Genomic DNA, 14,719 nt, shown 5'->3' with positions numbered 1-14,719 from the left:
GGAGTGATACTACTCTTCGGGGTGGATTGTTCGTCTTTACAGGTAATGTGCTAAGCGAGAAGCGAGGGCGTTGTCCAACTCCTTGCGGGTCTTGTACAACATGAAGTCGAGGTGTGCTACATAGTGGTTCATCTCCGTGTGCGGGGGCATGGTCATCGGTCTTCCCATGGGGTCATGTCTTGGGTGGTAGATGAAGCGAGTATTCTTGATCTTGTTCTCATTTTGTCCACACAGACGGGAAATGGCTTCTTGCATCGCTCTGACTAGTCCTTCCTTCCAAGTGTTTCCCGTGACAGAAAACCATATGGTTTCCCATACCGGGGCTCCAAGCTTTCTTCGTAGATCAGCAGAAACTTCCCACCGAAGTGGTCCTCCGGAGTGATTGTTGAGGGGTGTTCCGAAGAACTCGGGATACGGGCGTCCTAGATAGTCCACTAGTTGCTTCAAGTCTTTCTCAAACATCAGGTTTCGTCCGTGACCAAGCTGATAGAATTCCCATTTGTACTCCATCTGTGAGCAATGAGGATGAGTAAGTTAAAGAAGTGGTCAATTGTGTAAAGTTTTATGTAGTTCTCAAAGGAAAAAGTAGAGCATGAGAGTCTTATTTTGAAAAAGATCTCAAGGATAAGAGTGAGAATAAGTTTTTCACAAATATTCACTTCATTTGTTTTGAAATTAAGTTTTTCAGACGTCCATTCTAACTAGGGTCTCCTAAGGTCAAACAATGGCTCTGATACCAACTTGTCAACACCCGGATTTTTAAGTCCTGATGCCTGTTATGCCATACATCGCAATCCCAGGAATATTGTTGTTGCGAGACATAACAGTTGAATATCATAAGTCATCATTAATTACATACCATAGTCGTCTTACAAATAGAGATCACATGATCCAATATTACACGAATAGTTGATCTATTGATCAACGGACACAAAGTTCAGAGCGAAAGCGTAAAGTAGAAGGGACTCTCTAGTCCACAGGCCAACGTCTGACGTCAGAAGATTCCCTAGTTGTCGTAGACATCTTGGTTGCCGTAATCTTGGTAGTTCAGCTCTTCTTCCTAGTCTGGCCATTTGAATAGCCAGGGACACAGCCGTGAGTACTTTAAAGTACTCGCAAACTAAAACTAATGTAAGTGACGAGGCGGTTCCTCGGCAATGCCAACCATGAGGGGCTTGGGTTTTAGAGAAAGGCGACGACGGAAGTTCCGGGAGCGAGGCGGTACACGACGTACCCAGGTTCACGTCCCCGCAGTGGAGGATCGCTACGTCCTGTTAGCAATCCAGTATATGAATATATGGGTACAGGGGGCCGCCATAGGCGGAGTTGTTGGATCTAGTCTACTTCTAATCCGCAGGTTGCGGTTTCTAGGCGTGTCGCCTCTATGATTATGTTTCTGATTGTGTGTCCCAAGGGGTGCCCCTGCCTGGCTTTATATATCAACCAAGCTAGGGTTTACAAGAGTCCTAGTAGGATTCATATTGGAGTCTTCTTTCCTTGTAGTCCAAGTTGAGGCGCGTGCAGGTCCAGCTTATCGAGTCCTTGTGTTGGTCCAGCTTCATAGTTGGCACCGAGTATGGCAATGTTGAGTACCCGAAGGGTTATGCCCACGTCAGTAGCCCCCGAGTGTCTGGCCGAAGTGAAGCTTCGGGCAGGGACTAAAGTTGTCTTCGCCGAATGTCTTGATCATCTGTTGAATCTTGTGCTTGATGTAGAGTCGAAGTTGCTTTCTGTCGGGTGCGCGAAGCGCTCCCGATGGGAGTAGCCCCCGAGTCTATGGGCGGGTGCTTGCAGCCACGCATAGACTCAAGTTGTACCACTCGAAGATCTTGATTGTTGATGCCGATGTCTTCAACTTTATTCTTCTTTGTTGGCGAGGTTGCCATATTTTTTTATCGGGTGCACGACTAACGCTCCCGATGGGAGTAGCGCCCGAGCCTGTAGATAAATATGAAATAGTTATGTATAGGGTGTAAAAAATGCTAAGTCAAACACCGCAGACTTTTTCAAGTTCCGAGAACTTGATGCCGATGACTCTGATGATGCCATAGATAGAGGAGTCGATGATTCAGATGATATCCCAGAGGAGCCGATGATTGAGATGATGGCCCTAAGGAGCCGATGATAGAGATGATGGCCCTGAGGAGCCGATGATTGAGATGATGGCCCTGAGGAACCGATGGTTTGGATGATTGCCCAGAGGAGCCGATGATTGGGATGATGGCCCAGGAGGAGCCGATGATTCAGATGATGGCCCAGGAGGAGCCGATGATTTTTATCGGGTGCGCGTCCAGCGCTCCCGATGGAAGTAGCCCCCGAGTCCGGGCACTGATGCTTGCAACCATGAATAAACTAAAGTCGAAATAGGTATTTTGGCTACTTCATCCAAGTGTTTGGATTGCGTAGTCGAGACCTTTTGTTCGGTAGATACATGTATATGTACTTTTACCGTGTTAATGCCGTTGGCAAATTTTGAAGGGGCAAATCTTAATTGCCCGTTTAGACGTATGTGTATTCGTTGGTCAGCAAATTATTTGAGTGATCAGCTCATGTTGCAGGTCTTGCTAAACCTGTTGTATGTGCAACTTTGCTTTCAACCGATGTATGTCCTTGACAGCAGCTCCCAAATGTATCGGGAGCACTAACTCTGCCGATGAGCCCGTTGTTCTTTGATATTTCCATAAGTAAAATATCGAATGTGGGTTGCTTTATTTCCAGACTCTTGCTATTTACGGCGCTCGTAGAGGCATCTGTAGCAGAGGAAAAGAGCAAGGTCCCCGTTGTTTCATGATCCTTGCTATCTACGGCACTCTTTGAGGCATCTATAGCAAAGGAAAAGAGCAAGGTACCCGTTGCTTCATGATCCTTGCTATTTGCGGCACTCTTTGAGGCATCTATAGCAAAGGAAAAGAGCAAGGTCTTCGAAATAATCTTCAGGGGACCGTGAGCATAGTCAAATCTTCAAGGGACCGTGAGCCCAGTCGAATCTTCAGGGGACTGTGAGCACAGTCAAATCTTCAAGGGACCGTGAGCCCAGTCGAATCTTTAGGGGACTGTGAGCACAGTCAAATCTTCAAGGGACCGTGAGCCCAGTCAAATCTCCAGGGGACTGTGAGCACAGTCAAATCTTCAAGGGACTGTGAGCCCCGAGGTTCGTTGTAATATACGAACAAGGTTCCTGACGATGCAGTTCGGGTGTCCCGAATTACTGCAATTCTTCAAAACTTGAGTCTTCATATCTTCTTAGGTTCCAGCGAACCGGCGCTCCCGATGGGAGTAATAGTCTTCATATCTTCTTAGGTTCCAGCGAACCGGCGCTCCCGATGGGAGTAATAGTCTTCAAATCTTCTTAGGTTCCAGCGAACCGGCGCTCCCGATGGGAGTAATAGTCTTCATATCTTCTTAGGTTCCAGCGAACCGGCGCTCCCGATGGGAGTAATAGTCTTCATATCTTGTTAAATTCCAGCGAACCGGCGCTCCCGATGGGAGTAACTGCAATAGTTCGAAGATATTCCAGGAGCCCCCGAGTAATTCCAGCGCTCCCGATGGGATCGGATTAGGTCGATATTAAATACGATGATATCCATTGAATATTCCAGATGATGAATCCACCAACCCGAGAGTGCATCGGGAGAAGATATATCCAGAGCCGAAGAAGATAAGTCCATCGAGTAATCATAGATGATGGAGAAAATAAATCCACTGATTCGGGGAAAATAAATCCACCGAGTAATCGAGAGTACTGGAGGTAACGATGTAATGGCGCCTCCCCAATCATCGGGTGTGGCGAAAGAAAGGGGAACACTTAGTTCTGCAGGCGCAGTCGAAATAGTTGCACGGCCAAAGATAGTCCGTGCGGCGGGCGCAGCCGAAATAATTGCGCCATCCAAGATAATTCACGCGGCGGGCGCAGCCGAGATAATTGCGCCATCCAAGATAATTCATGCCGGCGGGCGCAGCCGAAATAATCCCGCCATCCAAGATAATTCATGCCGGCGGGCGCCAGACAAACGTGGTCGATGAAGACAATGCAGTCGATATGGCCGATCCGAGGCGGGTGAGCATCCGAATATATCGGGTCCGTAATGCCGGGTCCGCGGCAGGCGAGCCCCCAAGTTAGAAGAGTGCGCGATGGCGGGCACGGTCGTCCGAGCATAGCAGTTGACGGGGCGAGCACCCGAATATATCGGGTCCGCGATGTATCAAGCGAGCTCCCGAGTGTGGCGACTGTGCGCGGTGAAGCAGTCGAAGCTTGTTCCGATCTGCAGTCATATTACAGCATAAAAACTGTGCACAAATAATAGTACGAGCCAAAAACTATTTGGCGAAATAAATTTTACGTAATTAGAAAAATAGCACCTGATAGTTTTCCCGAACGATCGAAGTTGTCGGCTCCGTAATGACGGGTTCGTGCAGCCTCCCATGATTGGTTGAGCTTTGGCTGAACAATTCGCAGAGGTACGCAATGGTCTGTAGCACATTGACGTATCGCTTTTTTTTCTCTGTCCGATCGACTGACCCTGATGTACTAGCTTGCTTGATTGATCCTTTAGCATGTGCTAGTTTTGATTGATACACAATCCGTACTTGTCTCGTTTCCTTTTCTTGAAGGCTGACACCCGGTTGTATGCTAACTCATCAGCTCAAACCATATGGTGCTGATTGATGTGACCTTTTGGCAGACCAATTCCTTATCCCATGCGGCTTGACGTCTTTTTACTGTGATTGACCCAACCGAGGAATATATGCGCAGAGCTTCGCTTGATGCACGCGCTTTTGACTTGAGTCATCGACCAGAACTCCAGAAGGCAGCGCCGCGGCAAATCTTGCAGGTCTGAGCTGATCTTTTTCACAAACGCTCGAAACAAGTTGATTCCAAGCGCGCATCTGACTCCTTTTTTTCTTCTTCTCGAAACTAGATTCGGCGTTGTTTCGTGTCGATGATCCGCCAGATACGATCTGACCGAGTTTGTTCAAGACAAAAGATCCCGTCCGGATGACAAAATCCAGCGTCGCGCTTCCCACAGACGGCGCCAATTGACGAGGCGGTTCCTCGGCAATGCCCACCATGAGGGGCTTGGGTTTTAGAGAAAGGCGACGACGGAAGTTCCGGGATCGCTACGTCCTGCTAGCAATCCAGTATATGAATATATGGGTACAGGGGGCCGCCATAGGCGGAGTTGTTGGATCTAGTCTAGTTCTAATCCGCGGGTTGCGGTTTCTAGGCGTGTCGCCTCTATGATTATGTTTCTGATTGTGTGTCCCAAGGGGTGCTGCTGCCTGGCTTTATATATCAGCCAAGTTAGGGTTTACAAGAGTCCTAGTAGGATTCATATTGGAGTCTTCTTTCCTTGTAGTCCAAGTTGAGGCACGTGCAGATCCAGCTTGTCGAGTCCTTGTGTTGGTCCAGCTTCATAGTTTGCACCGGGTATGGCAATGTTGAGTACCCGAAGGGTTATGCCCACGTCAGTAAGTGCTAACAATTCTGGTAAAGGGGTGCTAAGCTCGAGTTTATTTTGCATAAAGCCAATTTTAGTTCACAAGTATTTGAGAAAAGACTTATTCATGTGCTAGACTAACTCAAGTGGGAACATTAGTGTCATTCCCACAATTCAAGTGGTGATTTCAATTCAATTCACCACTTCACAAGTCATTTCACCCATTTCATTTCAACATCATTTTCAAGAATTTGACATCGGAAACTGTATGGCCTTTCCAATTGTCCGTATCCGTGGACACGGCTATTCAAATAGATTGACACTCTGCAGAGGTTGCACACTTGTTCCACAACATTTCATTTCATCCGTCGGGATTACCCCGAATCATCGTAACACAGTACGCGGATCATCAACCATAACCTTTCACTTATAAATCCTAGTATGAGCACCTCTCCCCATGAGCTTGGTGTAGTGACCTCACTTTAAATAAAGTGCAAGTCCCTGTGCTTTAGTGCTAGTCCCTGGATCGAACTGCTAGCACACACAGTTTAAGATGAAATACCAAGTAGCAAAGGTCTTCATTGCAACCTAAGATCCAGCGAAAATAAAATAGTTCGATACAACTTGCATAGCTCAAGAGCTAGCATAAACATAAATCAGAGTTCAACATCAAGCGGAAAGCAAATAGCATGGAGTCCTCTTCCTTCACGGATGCCACAGGCAGACATGTTGGGCAAAGACTCGTGATCCTAACATCTTCTTCAGCAACTAGGGATACCTGCAACATCAAACGTTGCAGCCCGGAGGAATCAATACATTTGGAATAGTATTGGCAAGGACACTTTTGTGGACTCAAAAGGCATCCTACACCTACGTGCACATCTGGCAGGTAGAGCTCAGATTCATTTTGCGTAAAGCCAATTTTTCCCTATCGTTTATCAAAACATTTTCTTTCAATCTAATTAATAGTAACATTGGTAAATCCCCAATGTACCAATTAATAGTAACATTGGTAAAGCCCCAATGTACCATCCTACCCTTGTTCACCCACCAGTTTTTATTTAAGAAATTGGGATGAGGAGATCTTCGAACAAGGACTTGTCAGTTCGCTCAAGTTGTCCATAACCGGGGACACGGCTAAGTACTTAGATTTTTACACTCTCGAGAGGTTGTACAACTTTACCCACATGGCCAGGTCAATCCTTCTACCTCGATGCACATTTTGCCCAAAGGACAGGTGCAGACCGTGGCCGAGACCTTCCGTGTGCAATCACCCGAACCATTCCCTAAGGGTCCCATTCCACCTACAGTATCCCTCTACCACCACCTGGCCCCTAGGATCCGGGTTCATACAACATACTTTGTCAAGCCAGAGCCATAGTAGCATGTGGTTGTACGAAAAGCTAATGAGCAAGGTTTGTCTACAATCTCTTTAAGCCTGGGTGACTTTCCGCAAGTGTGCACTAGCACCAGGGTCTTGCCCCCTGATACAGCCACCCTCTCCATAACTCCACCATTCACCCAGGTAATTCATTAAACTTAGTTATTTTTCCTTAACCTCTATCAAAACCTTTTTCCATGGCATAGCAGGTAACAACTAAATTTAATGGCGGCTAAGGGAGTCTAGGAGTGGTGTAGCTAAACTACTAGGATTTACTAGCAAGCATAAGCATAAACCCTAGACATGTCTACTATAAAAACACTACGGTGCAAGAATTAAAACTGGGACTTTTGGTGTGTGTCACTTGCCTTTTTCAACGGGAGGAGTTGCAATCTTCACAATCACAAAGGTTGCAGCTGTCACAGTCGCAATCTACAAGCATACATACATAGCACCATAAACACAATGCACAACACAAATGCACAAACATAGACATGAGATGCATATGAGATTTACACAAGTGCACTCCATTATTTATTTTCTGGTTGTCACTATATGCATGATGACATGGACCACATTTTAATTTGCCGAAAGCATTTAAAGCATTTCATTTCATTTTGTGAAGTCTACATGCTTATTTTTACGGTTCTGCAATTTCTGCACATTAAAGTTTGACAAAAGGTCCATGCAAATATTTTGTAATAATCTACATGTTCCACTGATTCCAGAAAGTATTTATTTGCATGATTTGGACGTGTGAAAGTATTTATTTGCATGATTTGGACGGCGGGCGGCGACGACATTCCTGGCGTCTCCTCGCTTGGCAGAATCGTGGACGGCGTGCGGCTTGAGGTGACGCGTGGGGTGGCGGCAGCGGCTTGGAGGGATTCGGGCCGAGGCGGCCGTGGCGGGCGGATGGAGGCGGCGCGGTTGGCGGCGCTCCGGCGAGCAATCTGGGCAGCCTGGGGGCGTGGCTGAGAGGGAGAAGAGGGGGAAAAGAGAGATGAGGCCGGGGGCTTTATAGGGGCGGGCTCGGCCGAGTGGGGGAGCGCGGGGAGAGGTGGGGCGAGTGGGAGAGGAGGGGTGGCCGGGACGGTCTCCGTGTGCGTGTGTGCGTGCGGGAGATCGTGGGGCGGCTGGAGGTTGGAGACGACCGCGTGGTGGGGGCACGCGGGGCAGGCCTGGGGGCGGCCTGGCCTGCCTCGGCCCAGGGGAAAGGAGGAGAGGGAGGGCCGGGGCGCACGGGTGGGCTTGGCCGGCTGGGCCATTTGGTTGGCCCAGTTGGGTCGGCCTCTCTTTCCTTTTTTTTCTTCTTTTTTTTTCCTCTTCTCTTATTTAAAAATACATTTGAGCATCCATAACTATTCAGAAAATGCAAATAAAATATTGTTAGAAACCTTGGCAGATGTACCACATCATGGAACCATTTTTGGTTTAAAAATAGTTTTTAAAATTTCAAAACATAGTAGGTTTGCCTCTATGGCTATTTAATACCACTTATAGCATTTTGCGTTTCAGATTCGTGTTTGGGTTTTTCCTAAAATGTAGAGATGCCATGATGCTTATGAATGCAATGCATGCATTTGAAATTTTGAAAATTGGGATGTTACAAACCTACCCCCCTTAAGATGATTCTCGCCCTCGAGAATCGGAGTGGCTAGCAAATAGGTGTGGGTGCTCTTCACGGAGGTCATCTTCTCGTTCCCATGTAGCTTCTTCCTCTGTGTGGTGGTTCCACTGGACCTTGCAAAATTTGATCGTCTTCGTACGGGTCACTCTTTCTGCTGTCTCCAGTATCTTGATCGGCTTCTCTTCATATGTGAGATCACTCTCCAACTAAACTTCCTCAAGTGGCACTGTATCTTTCAACAGGGTCTCTGCCATTTCTGGGTGACACTTCTTCAATTGGCTTACATGGAACACACTATGGACTGCAGCTAGGGATTCTGGCAGTTCCAACTCATATGCTACTTCACCTTTGCGAGCCAGGATCTTGAATGGTCCTACAAAGCGGGGTGCTAACTTTCCCTTGACTCCAAATCTCTTCACACCACGTAGGGGTGAGACTCTTAGGTATGCTCTATCACCTATCTCATAGGTCACTTCCCTACGCTTTGAGTCAGCGTAGCTCTTCTATCTAGACTGAGCTATTTTCAATCTATCTCTGATCAGTCTGACCTTCACTTTGGCATCCCTGATCAGGTCTGGGCCAAACAGACTTCTTTCTCCTACGCCACTCCATAGCAATGGGGTGGTGCACTTCCTTCCATACAATGCCTCAAAGGGTGCCATACCAATACTAGTTTGGTGGCTATTGTTATATGAAAACTCTGCATAAGGAAGATTTTCATCCCAACTTGATCCATAGTCCAATGCACATGCTCTTAACATATCCTCCAAGATTTGATTCACTCTTTCAGTCTGTCCACACCTGTGGGTGAAACGCCGTGCTGAACTCAAGTCTAGTTCCCAATGACTCATGTATTCGACGCCAAAAGTGAGATGTAAACCTGGTACCTCTGACACAATGCTCTTAGGTACTCCATGCAAACATATGATTTTGTTCATGTATAACTTGGCTAATTTGGCGCTAGTATATGTGGTCTTCACTGGGATGAAGTGAGCCACTTTAGTCAGACGGTCAACTACGACCCAAATGGAATCATATCCCGATCTAGTGTTTGGCAATCCGGTGATAAAATCCATGCCAATATTCTCCCACTTCCATTCTGGTACAGGTAGTGGTTGCAACAATCCTGCGGGTTTCTGATGTTCTGCCTTGACTCTACTACAAACATCACACAGTGCAATATACTCAGCGATGTCTCTCTTCAGATTACTCCACCAGAACCTTTCCTTCACATCCATGTACATCTTGGTGTTACTCGGATGAATGGAGTATGGTGAATCATGGGCTTCCTGGAAAATCAACTTCCTAAGCTCTGGGTCCTGGGGTACACAGATGCGCTTCTCAAACCATAGGGTTCCTTGTTCATCTGCATGAAATCCTTTTGCTTTGCCTTCGCTCATATTGACCTTAATCTCCTCTATTTCTTTGTCTAACTTTTGAGCTTCTCTAATTCTGTCCATTAGTGGTGGCTGAACTTCAAGTGATGCCAAATAACCTTTGGGCACAACCTCTAGTCTGAGGTCCTTAAACTGTGCACACAGTTCCTCGGGTAATTCTCCAGCGGTGAGGCCATTTACATAGCTCTTACGGTTCAGCGCATCGGCTACAACGTTAGCCTTCCCTGGGTGGTATTGCAAATTCATATCATAATCTTTTATTAACTCCAACCATCTTCTTTGCCTCATGTTCAGCTCCTTCTGAGTGAATATGTACTTCAGACTTTTATGGTCTGTGAACACATCACAATGCTTTCCCATCAAGTAGTGTCTCCACACTTTCAGGGTATGAACAACAGATGCTAGCTCTAAGTCATGGGTTGGGTAGTTTCTCTCATGCTTCTTAAGTTGCCGCGAAGCATAGCACACTACTTTTCCATCTTGCATTAGAACACCTCCAAGTCCTTGACGAGAGGCGTCGCAGTACACCTGGAAATCCTTATTGATATCCGGCAAACATAGAACCGGTGCACTTACGAGGCGTTGCTTCAACTCTTGAAAATAGCTTCACACTCATCAGTCCAGATGAATTTCCTCTCCTTCTTCAACAGTTCTGTCATGGGCTTTGCAATCTTGGAGAAATTCTCAATAAATCTCCGGGAGTATCCAGCGAGTCCTAGGAAACTCCGGATCTCTCCTGCATTCTTGGGTGATTCCCACTCGGTCACAGCTGCTACTTTACTCGGATCGACTGCGACTCCTTCTGCTGAAACTATATGTCCAAGGAATCCAACCCTATCCAACCAGAACTCACACTTGCTGAACTTGGCATACAACTTGTGCTCTCTAAGCTTCTCCATGATTAGGCGCCAGTGCCTCTCATGTTCGGCTTCATCCTTTGAGTATATCAATATATCATCGATGAATACTACTACAAACTTATCCAAATATTCCATGAACACTTTGTTCATCATGGCCATAAAATATGCCGGAGCATTGGTTAGACCAAATGGCATAACTGTATACTCATACAGACCGTATCTAGTAGTGAATGCGGTCTTAGGTATGTCTTGCTCTCTGATCTTCATTTGGAAATAACCCGATCGAAGATCGATTTTGGAAAATACTTTTGCTCCCTTCAGTTGGTCAAACAGGTCGTTGATATTGGGCAATGGGTACTTGTTCTTGATAGTGACTTCATTGAGTGATCGATAATCCATTACCAATCTCTTGCTAGAATCTTTCTTCATCACAAACAAAACAGGGGCTCCCCATGACGATGAACTAGGTCGGATGAAACCTTTTTCCAACTGTTCCTTAAGCTGCTTCTTCAACTCCTTCAATTCCTCCACATCCATCTTGTATGGTCTCTTGGCTATTGGTCCAGTTCCAGGCAATAGTTCAATGAGAAACTCAACTTCTCTATCCGGTGGCATTCCTGGCAACTCTTCTGGGAACACGTCCGGGTATTCTCTCACAACGTGCACCGTCTCCATGCTAACCCCCTTAAGAGAGTTGACCTTACTACCTTTAAGCTCAAAGGTTGAATTGAAACGAATCCTCTTCATTTCTGGGGTTGTGAGTGTAATTGATCTCTTTGCACAATCTATTACACCTCCATAAGTGGTCATCCAATCCATGCCCAGGATTACATCTAGACCTTGGGATGGTAGGACTACTAAGTTGGCTGGGAACTTATGTTTTCCAATTTGCAGGGTGAAATTTCTACATCCATCAGTTACTAACATCTCTCCCCCTGGAGAGCTTACTCTAAGAGGGCATCCCGTTGTTTCAGTGGGAAGATTATTCTTAACCACAAATGCTCTTGATATGAAAGAATGCGATGCACTAGTATCAAATAGAACAAGTGCTGAAAAGCAATTGAGCATGAACGTACCGATCACTGCGTCCGGCTCATCATAGATCTCCTCAACATTGACATGGTTGGCATGCCCCTTCTGGAACGGGTTCGGCTTGCCTGCATCCACAACCTTCCTTGCTTCCTCAGCCTTCTTCTCAGGGCAGTCATTTGCAAAGTGTCCTATCTTCCTGCACTTGAAGCACTCCACCTGGCTGAGGTCCTTCTTCACAAAGCGATGACCATTGTTGTTATCGTGGCCATTGCCGTTGTTGTGTCCATTGCCATTTCCATGATGGTTGCCATTACTCTTCCAAGAGTTGTTGTGGTGGTGATTCTTGTGACCATTGTGGTGGTGCTTGCTTACACCATCATTGCCACCATACTTGTGATGGCCAGAACTTCCACTACCTTCTCCATATGACCGCATCTTGTGAGCTGGTCCTGATCCATACTTGTCATATCCGTGCTTTCTCTTCCGGTTCTCCATACTGTTGTGCTTGGACTCAACTGCCACTGCGCTGTCATACAACTCCTGGTAATTGGCGTACCTAGAAGCACAAAGCTGGATGGATATCTCATCATTGAGGCCTCTCATGAATTCCTCCTGCCTCTTCCTATCAGTGTTCACATCTTCAGGTGCATAACGAGCCAACTTGTTGAAGAGCTCAGCATAGTCAGACAGGGAGCGAGATCCCTGGCGCAAGTCGCGAAACTCGCGCCTCTTCAGAGCAATGACTCCAGAAGCAACATGAGCAGTGCGGAAGGCATTCTGAAACTGATCCCAAGTGATGGCTGCGATGTCAGGGTAGGTGATCTGGTAGTTGTCCCACCATTCAGCTGCGGGTCCTTCAAGCTGATGTGCGGCGAATCGCACCTTCTCTTCCCCATGTGCTTGAATGGTGTCCAATTTCTTGTTAATTGTACGCAGCCAGTCATCAGCTACGATTGGCTCAGGAGAATTGGAGGATGTGGGAGGGTTCAACCTCAGGAACCTGGTCAGACGGTCCTGCTGTGGCGGAGGTGGCGGTGGCGGGGGTGGTGGATTGTTGTTGTTGTTCTGCAGGTTGTTGTTCAGCTGGGCTATGGTCTGAGTCACTACTTGCATCAGCTGGGCCTGTGCCTCCATCATCTGCTGAACATAGGCTGGCACCTCGGGCTCTCGGCGGGGCGGCATGCTGTGGGGTTTGAGAGGTAAGAATAGAATTAGACTAGAGCTAAGGAGAAATAAAATTTCCTACCCTCACACAACACAATCAAATAAACAATCCTCAAAATCATGCAAGCAGATATTTTTAAACACTAACAACTAGTATGGTCATACCACAATTTGATACGATCAATGCGTTTTTAAGATATCGTTGGTCTGATAAAGGAGAGAAAGTGGTGGTCTACTCTATTTCCATCTTGGGTGCTTCAAGTTTCTCTTCCACTTCCTTGAGGTCTTCAAAGATTGGACGTCTAAAGGATGAAGATTTGTTTTGAAGATGAAATAGGTGAGAATACAAGAAAACCAATTTGCAAACATTTCTTTTCAATAGAGAAAGGATTAGATAGATAAGAGGGAATTTCATCCTAAGGTCTTCCTATTTCTAATCAAAACCTAGGGTCACGAACCTATGGGCAACACAGTGCTCTGATACCATCTGTAGTGACCTCACTTTAAATAAAGTGCAAGTCCCTGTGCTTTAGTGCTAGTCCCTGGATCGAACTGCTAGCACACACAGTTTAAGATGAAATACCAAGTAGCAAAGGTCTTCATTACAACCTAAGATCCAGCGAAAATAAAATAGTTCGATACAACTTGCATAGCTCAAGAGCTAGCATAAACATAAATCAGAGTTCAACATCAAGCGGAAAGCAAATAGCATGGAGTCCTCTTCCTTCACGGATGCCACAGGCAGACATGTTGGGCAAAGACTCGTGATCCTAACATCTTCTTCAGCAACTAGGGATACCTGCAACATCAAACGTTGCAGCCCGGAGGAATCAATACATTTGGAATAGTATTGGCAAGGACACTTTTGTGGACTCAAAAGGCATCCTACACCTACGTGCACATCTGGCAGGTAGAGCTCAGATTCATTTTGCGTAAAGCCAATTTTTCAATATTGTTTATCAAAACATTTTCTTTCAATCTAATTAATAGTAACATTGGTAAATCCCCAATGTACCAATTAATAGTAACATTGGTAAAGCCCCAATGTACCATCCTACCCTTGTTCACCCACCAGTTTTTATTTAAGAAATTGGGATGAGGAGATCTTCGAACAAGGACTTGTCAGTTCGCTCAAGTTGTCCATAACCGGGGACACGGCTAAGTACTTAGATTTTTACACTCTCGAGAGGTTGTACAACTTTACCCACATGGCCAGGTCAATCCTTCTACCTCGATGCACATTTTTCCCAAAGGACAGGTGCAGACCGTGGCCGAGACCTTCTGTGTGCAATCACCCGAACCATTCCCTAAGGGCCCCGTTCCACCTACAGTATCCCTCTACCACCACCTGGCCCCTAGGATCCGGGTTCATACAACATACTTTGTCAAGCCAGAGCCATAGTAGCATGTGGTTGTACGAAAAGCTAATGAGCAAGATTTGTCTACAATCTCTTTAAGCCTGGGTGACTTTCCGCAAGTGTGCACTAGCACCAGGGTCTTGCCCCCTGATACAGCCACCCTCTCCATAACTCCACCATTCACCCAGGTAATTCATTAAACTTAGTTGTTTTTTCCTTAACCTCTATCAAAACCTTTTTCCATGACATAGCAGGTAACAACTAAATTTAATGGCGGCTAAGGGAGTCTAGGAGTGGTGTAGCTAAACTACTAGGATTTACTAGCAAGCATAAGCATAAACCCTAGACATGTCTACTATAAAAACACTACGGTGCAAGAATTAAAACTGGGACTTTTGGTGTGTGTCACTTGCCTTTTTCAACGGGAGGAGTTGCAATCTTCACAATCACAAAGGTTGC

The 14,719-nt window shown here is 46.3% G+C and overlaps 1 protein-coding gene across 1 annotated transcript in view; it reads right to left on the bottom strand.

Moving 5' to 3' along the window:
- Positions 1-12,920, bottom strand: part of LOC127326081 (uncharacterized) — a 62,207-nt gene extending 49,287 nt beyond the window's left edge. Inside the window, exons 1-2 of the mRNA XM_071822253.1 lie at positions 10,700-12,920; positions 9,671-10,070 (exon numbers count right to left, since the gene is read on the bottom strand). Of these exons, the coding sequence (XP_071678354.1) occupies positions 9,671-10,070; positions 10,700-12,920 (2,621 nt within the window). The remainder of the gene's footprint in view (positions 1-9,670; positions 10,071-10,699) is intronic.
- Positions 12,921-14,719: the final 1,799 nt, after the last annotated feature.

Source organism: Lolium perenne, chromosome 6 (assembly GCF_019359855.2).
Source record: "Lolium perenne isolate Kyuss_39 chromosome 6, Kyuss_2.0, whole genome shotgun sequence".
Lineage (NCBI taxonomy): Eukaryota > Viridiplantae > Streptophyta > Magnoliopsida > Poales > Poaceae > Lolium > Lolium perenne.
Note: the sequence above shows the minus strand (reverse complement) of the source record. Positions and strands in the feature narration are given on the sequence as shown.